The sequence below is a fragment of the Muntiacus reevesi genome, chromosome 8, assembly GCF_963930625.1.
Source record: "Muntiacus reevesi chromosome 8, mMunRee1.1, whole genome shotgun sequence".
NCBI lineage: Eukaryota > Metazoa > Chordata > Mammalia > Artiodactyla > Cervidae > Muntiacus > Muntiacus reevesi.
The window spans coordinates 47747907-47767287 of NC_089256.1; the positions used below are offsets into that span (position 1 = coordinate 47747907).

Sequence of the window (19381 nt, forward strand, 5' to 3'; positions counted from 1 at the left end):
TGAGATGATATTCCCAGCAGAGACTCCATGGCCTGATCCTAAAATATCAGTGGACCCAGGGAGCTCAGGATGAGAGTCAGTGCGTGGCAAGGGTCATGAAGATTACCATGTTATGTCACAACAAGTGAGGAGGGAGTGGGACTGACTGTGACCTCTGGGTTTAACCTTTTCAGAGCAGTTCTTTGATGTCCTGGACCCCAGGCTCGGACTACTGGGAAAGCTATTTAGTGAAGGAATTTGCCTTAAGTCACTCGATTATTTTGAGGGTGCCACATGTAGAATGTGAACTACTTGAACATTTTCATTCTTTAGTCTTTCCATTTTTTGTACCACCTGTTATTGCTTATGGACTGAAAGTATTTTAGGACCAAATATTTTAGGTAATAATAGTAATATTGGGGATCAGTATTTGTATAGGACTTTATTTCAAACCATGTTCTAATTCTTATCTCATTTTACTCCTTTACTATCCCTCATTTACAACCAACTTGAGAGATAGGCATGCCAAGAATTTTGTTCCTCTATATGGAATTGGGGGGATAGAGGGCAAGGTGCTCAGCTTCGGTGTGTAAGAAGATAACAAACAGGGACTAGACCTTGGTCCAAAGGACTCAACTCAGCACACCTTGTACCTTTACTAGTTGATTGTCTCATTACTGGTACTTGAAGGACATCCTTTTCATGTCCCTAGTGATTCTGGGGAAATCACCCTGAAAATCTGCAATCTGATGCCCCAAGACAGTGGTATCTATACCTGCATAGCAGCAAACGACCATGGTACTGCGTCAACATCTGCTACCGTTAAAGTGCAAGGTACAGTGTCTTTGTTAGTCAAATATTTCTTGTGCTTTAATATTCACTTTAAATTATGGTAAAATACACATAAGATGTACCAGCTTCACCAATTTCCAGTGTGCTGTTCAGTAGTGTGAAGTACACGCACACTGTTGTGTAACCCATCTCCAGAACTCTCTTCATTTTATAAAGCTGAAACTCTGCACCCTTGAAACAAAGTATCTCCACTTCCCCCTCACTCCCCTCAGCCCCTGACAACCACCATTCTATTTTCTATGAGTTTGTGTCAGTCAAACATTTTAACTGGACATTACAAGGGTTCCCTGAGACCTGGGGAAGAGGGGCATGTGTGAAAGTTTCAAAACAAGGTTGCAGCAAATGGGAACAGAATGAATCTTTGATAAGAGTTGTCCGGGCCCTACTGTATGCCTCCTACAGCACAGTTCTCTCACTGAGCTTTCTGTCCAGTATGCAGCATTTAGTCCAAGGAAGAATTCCGACAGCAAGGTGTGTCTCCCAAGTCTCCCTTAGCCTAGGAAAGATGTACCATTTGGTGCACAAGGTCACAGGAAACATATGAGGTAAAGGTTAGGTCATGCCCTAGGTGATTTTCAGCCTTGGCATAAATGCCAAGTTCTGCAGAAATGGCATTTGACCCTAATTTCTCTCCCGCAGGTGTTCCAGCGGCCCCTAACCGCCCCATTGCCCAGGAGAGAAGCTGCACTTCCGTGATCCTCCGCTGGCTGCCCCCATCCAGCACGGGAAACTGCACCATTTCTGGTTACACTGTGGAGTACAGAGAGGAAGGTGCGCCGCCTCCCCTGCCTCCTCTTCTATCTTCTCTTTCTCCTAAGGAAGTCCTTCCAAGTCATAACACTGTCTGCTTCCATGCCTTTCATCAGCTGTCCCTTCTCATATCTTCCAACTCAGCACCAAGGCCTCAGGCCAGGCTTCAGCTGCTTTTGATCTCAAACACCGAGCAAGATTTTTTGCCAAAATGATAATAACTCATGGCAAGTGACAAAGTACCTTCACCTGCTCTTACCTACTTAACAAACCTGATCACCCAGACAGGGACAATCAGGCCCATTTTACAGGTGAGGAGGCTAAAGCTTAAAGAAAGTTAAGAAGCATGAAGCTGGGGTTCTTAAGAGTCAGAGCTGGCACAAGAAGCCAGTTCTCTATTAATAGTTTGCTAGTCTGTGATCTTTCTTCCAGAGTAGTAACTAGGAGAGCAAAAGCAATGCTCCACCCCACCTAACCCTTCATCTTTACCCCTAGACGAAACTTAGAGATCACTGTATAAATTTAGAGATCACTTTTTAAATTGTTCAGTTTTTAACTTTGTTACATTTACACACTAAGAGTGCATACATATCCTTAGTAGTTAGGAACAACTATTATCAAGAAGAATTCATTGAAATGAGAAGCTGCCAGGTAACTCTAATTGTTAATAGCACTCTCTGAACCAGGTGATGAATCACACACCTGAATTGAAAGCAACGGTTTACAGAATCCTCTGTTTTGCTCTGCTCTCTGTTACTCTTCTTCTTTTCACCCTTCTTTCCCTCTGCAGTTATATTTGTCCACCTCTTTGTTTAGCTGTTCACTCTGTCTCAACTCAGCACAAAGGCATTGATGCTGAGCTAAGAGACACATCTCTCCAAGCTTGTATTTCCCTTGGCATTCTTCAGGTCATAGTTCATCTTATGAACTAAGTTCTCTTGGGAAAGTTATCTAATCTTTCTGAGCCTCGGTTACTTTATGTGTAAAGTGAGACGATTGCTCCCGATCTCATAGGGCTTCTGTGGATTTAAGTGACAACGTGGAATGAGAGAATTATGGGTAGACTCCTTCCACGGTATTTTACATGTACATGGTGCACAGTACATGTTCATTTCCATTCTGTTTCCATTTTCAAATGCCTGTTTTCTCTCACTTTGTTGTTCTCTCACTTTGTTTGTACAATATGTTTTTCTGGCCTTATTGAAAATGTGCTGTGTGTTCCTCTGTAAATTCGTCTTGCTCTGTCTTTCACTCTCTCATGTGCCCATTTGGAAATGAACAGACTCTACAGGCCAGCTGCTTTAACACCACTCATGATGTATTCAGTCTCTTGAGAAATCGAACCCAGACCTGCCACAGTTAGCCAACAGGCTTTCAAGGCCCGAGGCAGTGACCACAACTGTCCCTTGAATGGAATGTGTCATTTTTCCTTTCCATTGTTTGCTGAAGGTCTTTGAAACAATGTCCCTCTGGCCTTTTCTCTTTCCCACTCCTCGAAAATTGTGCCCTAGGTTCCCAGGCCTGGCAGCAGTCAGTAGCGTCAACCTTGGACACCTACCTTGTCATTGAAGACCTCAGTCCTGGGAGTCCTTATCAGTTCAGAGTCAGTGCCAGTAACCCCTGGGGGATCAGCCTTCCCAGCGAGCCTTCAGAATTCGTACGACTTCCAGAATACGGTGAGTCCCAGCCACACCCAGCACCCTGGTGGTGAAGACAAGACAACTGGCCAATTGTCATATACTCACCAGCCCTGGCAGCCCACTGGCCTGCTGGGCCATTGAGCTAGAGCTGACCTGGATTTGCTTGTTGGCTTCTGTCAAGTACCATTTCAGAGGCCTGATGAAGAATGTTTCCATAAAGTATGGGGCTCAAGTTAGATCTGCCACCTATGTCTCCCGTAGGCCTACCATGTCCTGGGCACCTGTGTGTGTTGCCAGGCACCTAGAGGGGCAGGCAGGAGCCATGAGTCCCATGGGTGCTACTTGTCCTGCTTCTGTGATGGAAACACCACAGCTCCTCTTCCCTGGGAACCCCTGCCAGCCTAAGTGCACCTCACAGAATTAGTGACAGCCCCACTCACCAATTTAAAATGGGTAAAGGAAAGCCACTGGCTCGAAGGTTGGAGTTAAAATGAATATCATTTCTCCACCCCCAGCCCTCCCAGCATTTCTTTCTTCAGGGTGGATACATTTTTATGTAGATATGTTGAATGACTAATATATGCATTTAACTAGCTGCATTTGAGTATTTTACAAACCTGGTTCTTTTTTTGCCCCTCTATTCATGAACTCACCAAGCCACCTTGGTCCCTGGGACATTTTGTAAGAAATCTCCCAATAGTGAAGTTTGGGGCAGTACAGGACAATGGACTGTGTGGGGTAGGGATAGGAAGTCACTGAAATTAAAAGACAGTGAACTTGTGTCTTTGGGTCAAGGGCATGCCAGAGTCTCCAGAAGGGCTGTGGACCCTCTAGGGCCCCCAGGCTGCCGCCCCCCACCCACCCCCATGGTTAACTCCGGAAATGTTCCCCAGGCCCTCCCCACTGCTAGCCGGGCTCAGCTCTGCTCCCAAGGGGCCTGTGACTCACTGGGAAACCTTGGTCCTGGTTCTTTATTTCCTCAGAACTCTTACGTGGGTAAGCCATGTCCAGTCTCAGCCCAGCTGTGCTGTGGGCAAACTGAGATGACCAGGGTCAAGAGAGACGTGCTGCAGCTTAACTGCTCTTCTCCCAGCTGCCCCCTGAGTCCCACCCAGGATGACCATTGCTTCTGTTTTGCTTCCTGTTGTGAGCCTTGCTCCCCAGCAGACAACACAAATGTTGGTGTGCATGCTTGGGTGTGTGTGTGTGTGTGTGTATAAATCATTGCCAGGGAATTAACGTATCAAACAAGGTAGTGCCGCCAAAGTTTATGCCAGGTGTATTAATATATTTGGGGTAAAGCTAAATCATTCGGTATACCATATAGGCTCGTTAGTGCAGAGAATAAAGGGGTGAGAATGAGCAGTTTTTAGACTGCTCTGTGCATGTTCCTTTTCTCGTTGGACTTGTAACTCTTCCCCTTTCCTCTCTGCTGCATCCTTCCTACAGCCCTGATTCTCACTGGCTTTTCTAGGCCTTTCAAAGTGTTTTGTTTTTTTCCTCCCTTATAATTTTTGCTACCAGATTTCTATTTGAAAACACCCAGAAGTTACATTTCTGATTGTTCCAAGTTTTCCCTTCATTTATGGAGATAGTACGGGGAGTCTGACTCTGTCATATCAGTTTCCCCTTGGCTAGCATTTTTTTAGATAACATTTCAGAGAATTGTGGCATTTTCCCACTGAGTTAGATTCCATATTTAGTCATGAGAATTGCTTTGGGGGTGATGTTGGAGCTTTCCTGTTAACCTTTTCGTTACTCTTGTATGACTTCCTCAATATGATAAATGGATCCTTTCTCTTCCAAAGACGCTGCTGCTGATGGTGCCACCATTTCTTGGAAGGAAAATTTTGATTCAGCTTATACTGAGCTGAATGAAATTGGAAGGTAATGACCCAGTTTTCTGTTCCTTCATTTATGAACACTTAACAACATCACATCATGAACATGACTTTTTTCTTGTTTTTTGTTTCTTTCACTAAGTGCATTTTCTCTATACTAAGAAAAAACCAGACTGTTTATGTGTCTTTTCTGTGGTTCTTTTTCTAACTTAAGTTGAAGTTCTCAGCCTTTCTGCTTTTCTCCTATAAGAATTTAAGGCTCGGTCTTCTCTTCAGGGTACAGTTTAGCTACATCCGGAGTTCTGATTGTGGCATTTTCATTGTTCAGCTCTAAGTACTTAATCCTTCAGTTATGATTCTTCTCTTTGACCCAACTGTAGAAATGTTTTTAAAATGTCCAAATGTACGAGATTTTTTAAATTGTCTTTTTTTCTTTTTTCTTTTTATTGAAGGATAATTGCTTTATAGAATCTTGTTGTTTTCTGTCAAACCTCAACATGAATCAGCCATAGGTCTACATATATCGCCTCCCCTTTGAAACTCCTTCCCATCTCCCTCCCCATCCCACCCCTCTAGCTTGATACAGAGCTCCTGTTTGAGTTTCCTGAGCCACTCGGCAAATTCCCGTTGGCTATCTATTTTACATGTGGTAATGTAAGTTTCCATGTTACTCTTTCCATATATCTCCCCCTCTCCTCCCCCTCCCCATGTCCATAAGTCTATTCTCTATGTCTGTTTCTCCATTGTTGCCCTGTAAATAAGTTCTTCGGTACCATTGTTCTAGATTCTGTATATATGTGTTAGAATACAATATTTATCTTTCTCTTTATGACTCACTTCAGTCTGTATAATAGGTTCTAGGTTCATCTGCCTGATGAGAACTGACTCAAATGCATTCCTTTTTATGGCTGAGTAATATTCCACTGTGTATATGTACCACTACTTCTTTATCCATTCATCTGTCAATGGACATCTAGGTTGCTTCCGTGTTCTAGCTATTGTAAATAGTGCTGCAGTGAACAATGGGATGCATGTGTCTTTTTAGTTTCCTCAGGGTATATGCCTAGGAGTGGGATTTCTGGGTCATATGGTGGTTTTATTCCCAGTTTTTTAAGGAATCTCCATACCGTCTTCCATAGTGGCTGTATCAATTTACATTCCCAACAACAGTGCAAGAGCGTTCCCTTTTCTCCACACTCTCTCCAGCATTGTTTGTAGATTTTTTGATGAGGGCCATTCTGACTGGTGTGAGGTGATATCCCATTGTAGTTTTGATTTGCATTTCTCTAATAATGAATGATGTTGAGCATCTTTTCATGTGTTTGTTAGCCACCTGTATGTCTTCTTTGGAGAAATGTCTGTTTAGGTCTTTTTCCCACTTTTTGATTGGGTTGTTTGTTTTTCTGGCATTGAGTTGTATGAGCTGCTTGTATATTTTGGAAATTAATCCTTTGTCAGTTGTTTCATTTGCTATTATTTTCTCCCATTCTGAGGGTTGTCTTTTCACCTTGCTTATAGTTTCCTCTGCTGCACAAAAGCCTTTAAGTTTAATCCCATCCCACTTGTTTACTTTTGTTTTTATTTCCATAGGTGCATGGGTTTATTTCTGGGTTTTCTATCTTGTTCCATTGGTCTGTATTTCTATTATTGTGCTTGTTCCATACTATCTTGTGTAGCTTTGTAGTATAATCTGAAGTCAGGAAGGTTGATTCCTCCGGCTCCATTCTTCTTTCTCAAGACTGTTTTGGCTATTCTGGGTCTTTTGTGTTTCCATGTGAATTGTGAAATTTTTTGTTCTAGTTCTGTGAAAAATACCATTGGTAATTTGATAGGGATAGCATTGAATCTGTAGATTGCCTTTGATAATATAGTCATTTTCACAATATTGATTCTTCCTATCCAGGAACATGGAATATCTCTCCATCTGTTTATGTCTTTCTTTCATTAGTGTCTTATAATTTTCTGTGTACAGTTCTTTTGTCTCCTTAGGTAAGTTTATTCATAGATATTTAATTCTTTTTGTTGCAATGGTGAATGGGATTGATTCCTTAATCTCTCTTTCTGAATTTTCATTGTTAATGCATAGAAATGCAAGTGATTTCTGTGTATTGATTTTGTATCCTACAACTTTGCTAAATTCACTGATTAGCTCTAGTAATTTTCTGATACTATCTTTAGGGTTTTCTATATACAGTATCATGTCATCTGCAAACAGAGCTTTACTTCTTTTCTGATTTGGATTCCTTTTATTTCTTTTTATTCTCTGATTGCTGTAGCTAGGACTTCCACAACTACATTGAATAATGGTGAAAGTGGACACTCGTGTCTTGTTCCTGATTTTAGGGGGAATGCTTTCAGTTTTTCACCATTGAGAATAATGTTTGCTGTAGGCTTATCATATATGGCCTTTCCTTTGTTGAGATAGTTCCCTTCCATGCCCATTTTTTGAAGAGTTTTAATCATAAATGGGTGCTGAATTTTGTCAAAGGTTTTTTCTGCATCTATTGAGATTATCATATGATTTTTATCTTTCAGTTTGTTAATATTGTGTACCAAGTTGATTGATTTGCCTATATTGAAAAATCCTTGCATTCCTGGAATAAACCCAACTTGATCATGGTGTATGAGCTTTTTGATGTGTTGTTGAATTCTGTTTGCTAAAATTCTGTTGAAGATTTTTGCATCTATGTTCATCAGTGATAGTGGCCTGTAGTTTTCTTTTTGTGTGCTGTTTTTGTCTGGTTTTGGTATCAGGGTGATGGCCTCATCAAATGAGTTTGGAAGTGTTCCTTCCTCTGCAATTATTTGAAAGAGTTTTCAAAGGATAGGCATTAGCTGTTCTCTAAATGTTTGATGGAATTCTTCTGTGAAGCCATCTGGTCCTGGGCTTTTGTTTTTTGGGAAATTTTTAATCACAGCTTCAATTTCAGTGCTTATAATTGGATTGTTCATAATTTCTATATCTTCCTGGTTCAGTCTTGGAAGATTGAACTTTTCTAAGAATCTGTCCATTTAAAAAATTATCTTCTTACTACTGATTTCTAATTTAAATACCATGTGGTTAGAGAATTTGGTCTGTATGATACTGATTCCCTAATTTTTGTTGGGACTTGCTTTATGAGTAGTATATGGTCAATTTTCGTAAGAAGTTCCATGTCTTCCTTAGAAGAATGTATAATCACTAATTGTTGGGTTCAAGTGTCTCTTTTTCTTTCTTCCCTTCAGTTAGAAAAATGTGTTCTCAAAAATGAAAAAGATAAAAATATGACTTAACAGAATAGTGAAAAATAGTGTATCACATGTCTCACAAAATAGTTGATAATAAAGAAAAAAAGGGGTTCATGCTTGTGATATATTGGTCTCCAGGTGGTCTAAGTGAGAGAATGTGAGTAGGTCTTGCAAGTCACCCACCCTCCTGTGATGTGTAAATAAGAGAGCACCCACTAGCAATGGGCCATTGGTATCATCTCCATCTCTGATTGACATTTCTCAGCGAAGCATAAAATTTCCTAAGTGGTTGTGACAGAGGTTGTGGAGAGAGCAAAAATGATCATTATTCTCATTTTCCTAGGCAGGAGTCACAGTGTAATTCACTGCCTTTTGTTACAGCTCCTTTCATAAAAATCCAGCTTTGGCTCTACTTCCTGATCTTCTTCGTGTAGGTAGCCAAACAAAAAAACAAGGGGGAAGAGTCAATGGAAATCTACATGGTAATGATGATGATGCTTATTGAGTAATATAGCCCTCTGGATACTATGCAGATATTATACAAAAGTTATTTAATCTAATCCTTACAACACCATGAGGTAGTGTTTGAGTAGATTTCCAATAAAAGAAACTCAGGCTCAGAGGTTAAGTAACTTTCTCAAGATCCCACAACTAGTAAGTATAGAGCCAGGATTCAAACCCTGGGTACCTGACTTTAAGCCTGTGTTTGTTTTACTAATATATGTTGTCTCTCATCACAGCAATTTTTGTCAAAAATAAATTTTGGTAATTGAAATCTAGTTTGCTCCATGATACTGAAGTTTGTGAAGCTATATATGACCCCCAGAGCTTCATGGTGGATGAGCATAAAGAATCTGCCTGCAATGCAGGAGACATGGGTTCAATCCCTGGGTTGGGAAGATCCCCTGGAGAAGGAAATGGCAACCCACTCTAGTATTCTTGCCTGGGAAATCCCAAGGACAGAGGAGCCAGTGGGCTACAGTCCATGGGGTCGCAAGAGTCAGACACGACTAAACCACTATCACAGTATGAGCCCCAATAATAAGCAGAGCAAATCCCCATCTGGTTCTAAACGAAACTGGCTCAGTCCCCTGAATGTACCAATTAAGTCCTCCCCGAAGCCTGTATTTGCTATTGATAGTCATAGGCTAAGGCACGTTTTTCTCTTGAAAGATGGATGTTTTGATATTTCTTAAGGAGAGATTAATTTTCTGATCTGTTCAAAGCAACCAATTTTTTTTAAAAGTTCATCTTCAATAACCTGAAGATTTTCCTCTCTCCCAAGTATAGTCTTCACACTTTTAGAAGATCCTTTAAAATGCTGTTCTGTTAGCATAATGGAAATAAGACATGCAGATACTTACATGAGACACAAAATATATCTGTGCCACTGTGCCAGGGTCATATAAGTGAGTCAGCTTTCTCCATCACACATAAACCTAGAATTCTAGGTCTATATGGCTATCTTGTTAGAAATGGCTCTTCAGTAATTATTACAAAAAAGAAATATCTTCACTCCTATAGTTCATTCAAAGAAGCAAAGAGCACTCGGGCATAGCATACTTAACCAGAAATAAACTATACAGGCACCATTACAGCTTAAAGAAGCCAAAGAGTTATCCTCTGGGAATGCTACCTGGTTACAGGATCCAAAAATGCAGCAGTATAGCCTATAGAGTTGGACAATAAGGAAAGCTGAGCACCAAAGAACTGATGTTTTTAAACTGTGCTGTTGGAAAGGACTCTTGAGAGTCCCTTGGACTGCAAGGAGATCAAATCAGTCCATCCATAAAAGAAATCAGTCCTGAATATTCATTGGAAGGACTGATGCTGAAGCTGAAACTCCAATACTTTGGCCACCTGATGCAAAGAACTGATTCATTTGAAAAGACCCTGATGCTGGGAAAGATTGAAGGCGGGAGGAGGGGACAACAGAGGATGAGGTGGTTGGATGACATCACTGACACAGGACCCTTATGAGAATATATAAATGCTAGATACTGAGGACCCCTGTTCTGTTATTAAATAGGCTTCCAGAGGTAGAAAACCAAGGCTTCACATTCTTGCCAGAAAGTAAGAGGGTCTTTCTCTGCAAAATTTGACCAACTCAAGAGGAAAAATTTAAAGATACTGACTTTGATGCTTCCCCCAACTAAACAGTCCATGCAGTTCACCATACAGTGAGAGTCAAGTTGACAGAATCCAGCCTCAAGCTCAGAGCTTCCAAGCAACTTCTAGTCCCCAGTTGTTAAAATGAACCAATTTATGATGCTGGCCAAGATGGAGTAAGCACATTGTCGCCTTTCTCTCTCACTGACTACACTAGCATCTCTGGATGAAATACAAACAGCAACTATCTGAGCTTCCTGAAAAGTAAATAACAGGGAGACTGGGGAGAGAGGTAACACCTGAAACAGACATGGACAGTGGCAGTGAATTTTCTGGGCTTTGAGGTTTTTTATCCTCTCTTTGATCTCCTAGCTTTGACCCAAGTGTGGGCCAAATCAGGGAACTGTCCTGCATGCCCAGAGAGCAAAATCTCTGAGAGAAACCCATCTTTATGGCCAAAAAACAGGAAGAAAGCTATGAGACCCCTATTTTCACCTTTTTCTCCTTTCTTTTACTCCTTTACCCCCAAGGGTATTGATATGGAAGTATATGATGATGCAGAGGCTAAAATTCTGATGGAATCCAATATTTCTGGCCAGCAGAACTATAGAAAGGGTCTTTGAGCTAAAGAATGTAAGAGAAATCTCAGTGAAAAGAGAATTAAATATTTTTATAAGAATCATATGCAAAGGGTTAGGAATAATAATGCTTTGGGCATTAACAGCTAACATCATCATTCACACTAGAAGTTAGAAAGCAACAGAATAATTCCTTCAAATTTTTTTCAACCTAGAATTATACCCAGCTAACATCACTTCATGGGAAATAGATGGGGAAACAGTGGAAGCAGTGTCAGACTTTATTTTGGGGGGCTCCAAAATCACTGCAGATGGTGATTGCAGCTATGAAATTAAAAGACGCTTACTCCTTGGAAGGAAAGTTATGACCAACCTAGATAGCATAGTAAAAAGCAGAGACATTACTTTGCCAACAGAGGTCCGTCTGGTCAAGGCTATAGTTTTTCCAGTGGTCATGTACGGCTGTGAGAGTTGGACTGTGAAGAAAGCTGAGCGCCAAAAAATTGATGCTTTTGAACTGTGGTGTTGGAGAAGACTCTTGAGAGTCCCTTGGACTGCAAGGAGATCTAACCAGTCCATCCTAAAGGAGATCAGTCCTGGGTGTTCATTGGAAGGACTGATGCTGAAGCTGAAACTCCAATACTTTGGCCACCTCATGTGAAGAGTTGACTCATTGGAAAAGACCCTGATGCTGGGAGGGGTTGGGAGGAGAAGGGGACAACAGAGGATGAGATGGCTGGATGACATCCATGGAATGAGTTTGAGTAAACTCCGGGAGCTGGTGATGGACAGGGAGGCCTGGTATGCTGCGATTCATGGGATTGCAAAGAATCGGACACGACTGAGCAACTGAACTGAACTGAACCTAACAATCAATTATAAATGTAGAATAAGCATATTTTAGATATGTAAATCTCCACAACTTATTTCAAATGCACTCTTGGTCAGAAATGATTAAAGAATGTATTTTACTACAAACATGAAAAATTATCTTACTTTACTAGAGGTTCAACTGTGACCAGCACTTCACATAGTTGCAATAATGGAAAAACTGAATATTGATTACAATATAATTCTCTTGGAAGGACAGGGAATGGGGAAAGTGGTTATGCAGTAGAGACAAAGGAAGGAAAGAGGCTAAAATCTCATCTTCCATAGTGGGATGTCAACAGATAATAACTAAAACTGAAAAATCAAGAAGTAGTCATATGAAACATACTATACTTAGTGCCATAGAAGAAAATATCTGAAAAATCAGCAAAATATATTAAACTGCCTCTGTGGGAAGAAAAATGGTGATGAATGGAGAATGAGATACTACTGCTTTTGATGACAAACTTTGCTAAAGCTAATGACTTTTTAAACCATAGGAATGCTTAACATTGATAAACACAAAATATATTTTAAAAATTAAGGTAGCAATACTGTGACATAACCACCAATTCAGATCTCTCTTCAGCAATCAGTTGTTTTCCTCCATTTAAAGTCCTCTGGAAGGAGTGACTTATAGGAAACAAACAAGAGAGAGTGTTGTTAAAACCCAGGATGGCAAATTATTACTTGATAATGTTAAATAGAACAGCGAATTTGGCCAAACACTTGTTCACTATGCCAAGATTGATGTCTGGTGTGTAATAGGCATTTGTCTAGTACTTGCTTTGTTAATTAGGGCTTTCTCTTCTTTGGGGAAAATTTACAGTTACTATCAGGAAGTTGCTTGGTGAACACAGAGCCAGGTCAAGGAGTCAACTGGACAGTCTTAGTGGTGGCCGTGATATCTGATGGCTTCATTTCTGCTAGATGCGTGGACCGCCCTAGGACTTCTCACTCCCCTTCTCTTGGGTTAGGGCACCTCACGGACAGATTCTGAATGTTGCTGCCTTGTCACCTCTTCAGGCTTCCCTCTCTCTTCTTCCATTGCCAACCAGTTTCTCCTTCTGTGTTACTTTCTTACTGCCTTCCACAGGCCTATAGGTAAGTCTGGGAATCAGTTTAATTTAGGTGTAGTTATTTTTGTTAGATGTGAAAATGGGGTGGTAGTGATGTATTTTTAAATGTCTTTGTCAAATTAGAGGTGAAAACTTAGTATTTACATGAGAAATAACATGCATTTTAAAACACTCCAGAAAAAAACAAAACAAAACAAAAAACGGGCAGGAGATAGGTAAAGAGTAGATGAAAGGTTGGCAAAATGTTGATAATTGTTGATACCGGCTGCTGGGTACATAGAAGATCTGTTATACCCTTCTCTCTACTTTTGTGTATATAGGAAATTTTCTGTAACAAAAGGATAAGAAATATAAAATAAGATGAAAAAAATTGCCTCTTTAGAAAATGTTTTGAAATTATCATAGAGCAGATTTCCTCCTTCTTTGATATTCTTACTGTTGTATTTTATAGAAATATACTCTGTTCAGAAAACTGAACTTGTAGTTGATGTTTATTGACTAAAAATGTTATTTAGCTTTTTGCATCTTGGAGAACCCTAAAATGCTAAGGAAGGAAAGATAATATTATAGTTAACAATTTTGAATGATAATGTTATAGTTAAAAATGCAAAAAAGTAGATTTCTATAATAATAAAATGTTACTGTCTAACCACTTTGGATAAAACTTCTCGCATCCTTGAATAAAATGATACCTAGTTGGTTGAGGAATCTTGGCAAAACATTTTCTCCCTTTTGTTTTCCAGAGGCCGGTTCTCCATAGTAAAGAAGTGCATTCACAAAGCTACTCGCAAAGATGTCGCTGTGAAATTTGTTAGTAAAAAAATGAAGAAAAAAGAGCAGGCTGCCCACGAGGCTGCCCTGCTTCAGCACCTGCAGCACCCCCAGTACATCACTCTCCATGACACCTATGAGTCCCCCACTTCCTACATCCTCATTTTGGAACTGTAAGTACCAGTATCATCTCTTGAACACGGTCCCCAGCTGTTTGGCTTATTTCTTGCTTACAATGAATGGAAATGGCAGTTACATTTCATACAATGCCTCTAGCTTACAAAGTGTTGTATGTACATACAGTCTCCCCTCCATTGTATAAAAATGTGATTCCCATTTTATAGATCAGAAAATCAGAGATAAGGAAGTTCATTAAAAGTAGCTCCTTAAAACTAGGAAATGGAGAAGCTGGGACTTGAACCCACACCTGTCTCACTCCAGTTTTCATCTTCTTTCTCTTATGGGCTCTTGGACTGGGCAGGAGTTTAGGAAAAGCTTACTGGCAAAGGGCTCATTGACAGGGGTGAAATTGAAATGAAAGAGAGGAGTTTGTGCATCTATCTACTGCTATAGCATCCCCAATCTACCCCCAAGAAAGTCCTTTAAGGGTAAAATCTTACTTTCAAAACCTTCCATTCATTCCAGACTTCCTGTCATTCCAGACCTTCAAAAACTTCCACTCATTCCAGTATGTATCCCTGTATACTTGGGGCTACATACTGGGTCCCAGAAGAGAGCAATAAGGTCACATCCTTACCACTCCTTCCCCAAGCTAGGAACAGAGATCATGCCCTGTAGTTTAGAGAAATCTTACAGAGGCCCAAGAGGACAGTCTTTTCAGAAGTATTGATCCCTCATAGAAATGTTGTCTGATTGGTGTGACGAGGCCCTGGGCCTGGAGAGAAGACAGACATTTATCCTGGAGACCAATACTGTGTGTGGCTCCACATGTACCTGTGTATAGTAGAGTGGCACCTCCATTTACAGCTTTCAACTGTGATTTAGGCCTTTGATCCTGTCAAGGAAAGCAGGAGAAGAAAACAAGCTGGTGGGAAGGAACAAGCTAGAGAAGAGAATGGGAACTTGGTGGGAGGATGTCAGCTGTACTCAAAAGTAGCTTCTGATTCTGGCTCAGGCTCCTCTGCCTGGGCCTTTCTCGGGGTTGGTCTTCAATGGCCCAGTGCATGTTAGAGAACAGCTATCTGACATCTGGTCACTTCCTGCTAAAGAGGGCACTGTTGCTGCTACTGCTGCTGCTGCTAAGTCGCTTCAGTCGTGTCCGACTCTGTGCAACCCCATAGACGGCCGCCTACCAGGCTCCACCGTCCCTGAGATTCTCCAGGCAAGAACACTGGAGTGGGTTGCCATTCCCTTCTCCAAAGCCTGAAAGTGAAGTCGCTCAGTCGTGTCTTCACGACCCCACGGACTACAACCTACCAGGCTCCTCCGTCCATGGGACTTTCCAGGCAAGAATACTGGAGTGGGTTGCCATTGCCTTCTCCGAGAAATGGGCACAGGGTACCTGAAAATAGTTGCTATTTATTGCACACTTGCTATTGCTACCAGTTATGCTTTAATGCCTCACTCATTGTCTCACTTGATCCATAAACAGTCCGCATAGATGAAATAGGGATTGCTATTGTTGTTGTTGTTACTCTCACTTTAAAGATAAAGAAAGCAAAACACAGAGAGTTTATTTTTTTTTTATTTTTATTTTTTTTAGCTTTTATTTTTATTTTATTTTATTTTATTTTTTTAATATTATTTTATTAGTTGGAGGCCAATCACTTTACAACATTTCAGTGGGTTTTGTCATACATTGACATGAATCAGCCATACAGTTACACGTATTCCCCATCCCGATCCCCCCTCCCACCTCCCTCCCCACCCGACTCCTCAGGGTCCTCCCAGTGCACCAGGCCCGAGCACCTGACTCATGTATCCCACCTGGGCTGGTGGTCCGTTTCACCATAGATAATATACATGCTGTTCTTTCAAAACATCCCACCCTCACGTTCTCCCCCAGAGTTCAACAGTCTGTTCTGTACTTCTGTGTCACTTTTTCTGTTTTGCATATAGGGTTATCGCCACCATCTATCTAAATTCCGTATATATGTGTTAGTATACTGTAATGTTCTTTATCTTTCTGGCTTACTTCACTCTGTATAACGGGCTCCAGTTTCATCCATCTCATTAGAACTGATTCAAATGAATTCTTTTTAACGGCTGAGTAATATTCCATGGTGTATATGTACCACAGCTTCCTTATCCATTCATCTGCTGATGGGCATCTGGGTTGCTTCCATGTCCTGGCTATTATAAACAGTGCTGCAATGAACATTGGGGTGCACGTGTCTCTTTCAGATCTGGATTCCTCAGTGTGTATGCCTAGAAGTGGTATTGCTGGGTCATATGGCAGTTCTATTTCCAGTTTTTTAAGAAATCTCCACACTGTTTTCCATAGTGGCTGTACTAGTTTGCATTCCCACCAACAGTGTAAGAGGGTTCCCTTTTCTCCACACCCTCTCCAGCATTTATTGCTTGTAGACTTTTGGATAGCAGCCATCCTGACTGGCGTGTAATGGTACCTCATTGTGGTTTTGATTTGCATTTCTCTGATGATGAGTGATGTTGAGCATCTTTTCATGTGTTTGTTAGCCATCTGTATGTCTTCTTTGGAGAAATGTCTGTTTAGTTCTTTGGCCCATTTTTTGATTGGGTCGTTTATTTTTCTGGAATTGAGCTTCAGGAGTTGCTTGTATATTTTTGAGATTAATCCTTTGTCTGTTTCCTCATTTGTTATTATTTTCTCCCAATCTGAGGGCTGTCTTTTCACCTTACTTATAGTTTCCTTTGTTGTGCAAAAGCTTTTAATTTTCATTAGGTCCCATTTGTTTATTTTTGCTTTTATTTCCAATATTCTGGGAGGTGGGTCATAGAAGATCTTGCTGTGATTTATGTCGGAGAGTGTTTTGCCTATGTTCTCCTCTAGGAGTTTTATAGTTTCTGGTCTTACATTTAGATCTTTAATCCATTTTGAGTTTATTTTTGTGTATGGTGTTAGAAAGTGTTCTAGTTTCATTCTTTTACAAGTGGTTGACCAGTTTTCCCAGCACCACTTATTAAAGAGATTGTCTTTTTTCCATTGTATATCCTTGCCTCCTTTGTCAAAGATGAGGTGTCCATAGGTTCGTGGATTTATCTCTGGGCTTTCTATTCTATTCCATTGATCTATATTTCTGTCTTTGTGCCAGTACCATACTGTCTTGATGACTGTGGCTTTGTAGTAGAGTCTGAAGTCAGGCAGGTTGATTCCTCCAGTTCCATTCTTCTTTCTCAAGATTACTTTGGCTATTCGAGGTTTTTTGTATTTCCATACAAATTGTGAAATTATTTGTTCTAGTTCTGTGAAAAATACCGTTGGTAACTTGATAGGGATTGCATTGAATCTATAGATTGCTTTGGGTAGAATAGCCATTTTGATAATATTGATTCTTCCAATCCATGAGCACGGTATGTTTCTCCATCTGTTTGTGTCCTCTTTGATTTCTTTCATCAGTGTTTTATAGTTTTCTATGTATAGATCTTTTGTTTCTTTAGGTAGATATACTCGTAAGTATTTTATTCTTTTTGTTGCAATGGTGAATGGTATTGTTTCCTTAATTCCTCTTTCTGTTTTTTCATTGTTAGTGTATAGGAATGCAAGGGATTTCTGTGTGTTAATTTTATATCCTGCAACTTTACTATATTCATTGATTCGCTCTAGTAATTTTCTGGAAGAGTCTTTAGGGTTTTCTATGTAGAGGATCATGTCATCTGCAAACAGCGAGAGTTTCACTTCTTCTTTTCCTATCTGGATTCCTTTTATGTCTTTTTCTGCTCTGATTGCTGTGGCCAAAACTTCCAACACTATGTTGAATAGTAGTGGTGAGAGTGGGCATCCTTGTCTTGTTCCTGATTTCAGAGGAAATGCTTTCAATTTTTCACCATTGAGGGTGATGCTTGCTGTGGGTTTGTCATATATAGCTTTTATTATGTTGAGGTATGTTCCTTCTATTCCTGCTTTCTGGAGAGTTTTAATCATAAATGAGTGTTGAATTTTGTCAAAGGCTTTCTCTGCATCTATTGAGATAATCATATGGTTTTTATCTTTCAATTTGTTAATGTGGTGTATTACGTTGATTGATTTGCGGATATTAAAGAATCCTTGCATTCCTAGGATAAAGCCCACTTGGTCATGGTGTATGATTTTTTTAATATGTTGTTGGATTCTGTTTGCTAGAATTTTGTTAAGGATTTTTGCATCTATGTTCATCAGTGATATTGGCCTGTAGTTTTCTTTTTTTGTGGCATCTTTGTCTGGTTTTGGAATTAGGGTGATGGTGGCCTCATAGAATGAGTTTGGAAGTTTACCTTCTTCTGCAATTTTCTGGAAGAGTTTGAGTAAGATAGGTGTTAGCTCTTCTCTAAATTTTTGGTAGAATTCAGCTGTGAAGCCATCTGGTCCTGGGCTTTTGTTTGCTGGAAGATTTCTGATTACAGTTTCGATTTCCTTGCTTGTGATGACTCTGTTAAGATCTTCTATTTCTTCCTGGTTCAGTTTTGGAAAGTTATACTTTTCTAAGAATTTGTCCATTTCATCCAAGTTGTCCATTTTATTGGCATAGAGCTGCTGGTAGTAGTCTCTTATGATCCTTTGGATTTCAGTGTTGTCTGTTGTGATCTCACCCTTTTCATTTCTTATTTTGTTAATTTGGTTCTTCTCTCTTTGTTTCTTAATGAGTCTTGCTAATGGTTTGTCAATTTTGTTTATTTTTTCAAAAAACCAGCTTTTAGCTTTGTTGATTTTTGCTATGGTCTCTTTAGTTTCTTTCGCATTTATTTCTGCCCTAATTTTTAAGATTTCTTTCCTTCTGCTAACCCTGGGGTTCTTCATTTCTTCCTTCTCTAATTGCTTTAGGTGTAGAGTTAGGTTATTTATTTGGCTTTTTTCTTGTTTCTTGATGTGTGCCTGTAATGCTATGAACCTTCCCCTTAGCACTGCTTTTACAGTGTCCCATAGGTTTTGGGTTGTTGTGTTTTCATTTTCATTTATTTCTATACATACTTTGATTTCTTTTTTGATTTCTTCTATGATTTGTTGGTTATTCAGAAGTGTGTTATTTAGCCTCCATATGTTGGAATTTTTAACAATTTTTTTCCTGTAATTGAGATCTAATCTTACTGCACTGTGGTCAGAAAAGATGACTGGAATGATGTCAATTTTTTTGAATTTTCCAAGACCAGATTTATGGCCCAGGATGTGATCTATTCTGGAGAAGGTTCCGTGTGCACTTGAGAAAAAGGTGAAGTTGATTGTTTTGGGGTGAAATGTCCTATAGATATCAATTAGGTCTAGCTGGTCCATTGTATCATTTAAGGTTTGTGTTTCCTTGTTGATTTTCTGTTTAGTTGATCTATCCATGGTTGTGAGTGGGGTATTAAAGTCTCCCACTATTATTGTGTTACTATTAATTTCCTCTTTCATACTCGTTAGTGTTTGCCGTACATATTGCGGTGCTCCTATGTTGGGTGCATATATATTTATAATTGTTATATCTTCTTCTTGGATTGATCCTTTGATCATTATGTAGTGTCCTTCTTTGTCTCTTTTCACATCCTTTATTTGGAAGTCTATTTTATCT

At 40.0% G+C, this 19381-nt stretch overlaps 1 protein-coding gene across 10 annotated transcripts in view; it reads left to right on the forward strand.

The window, feature by feature from the left end:
- KALRN (kalirin RhoGEF kinase) overlaps positions 1-19381 on the forward strand; it is a 678650-nt gene that overhangs the window by 647271 nt on the left and 11998 nt on the right. For 8 of the 10 annotated variants that reach the window (XM_065943374.1, XM_065943379.1, XM_065943376.1 and 5 more), the window contains 5 exons: positions 692-813; positions 1471-1602; positions 3093-3257; positions 5030-5108; positions 13670-13870. In XM_065943374.1, the coding sequence (XP_065799446.1) occupies positions 692-813; positions 1471-1602; positions 3093-3257; positions 5030-5108; positions 13670-13870 (699 nt within the window). Of the gene's footprint in view, positions 1-691; positions 814-1470; positions 1603-3092; positions 3258-5029; positions 5109-13669; positions 13871-19381 lie in introns of those variants that run through there. The other 2 variants (XM_065943381.1, XM_065943382.1) reach the window with 2 other exon arrangements.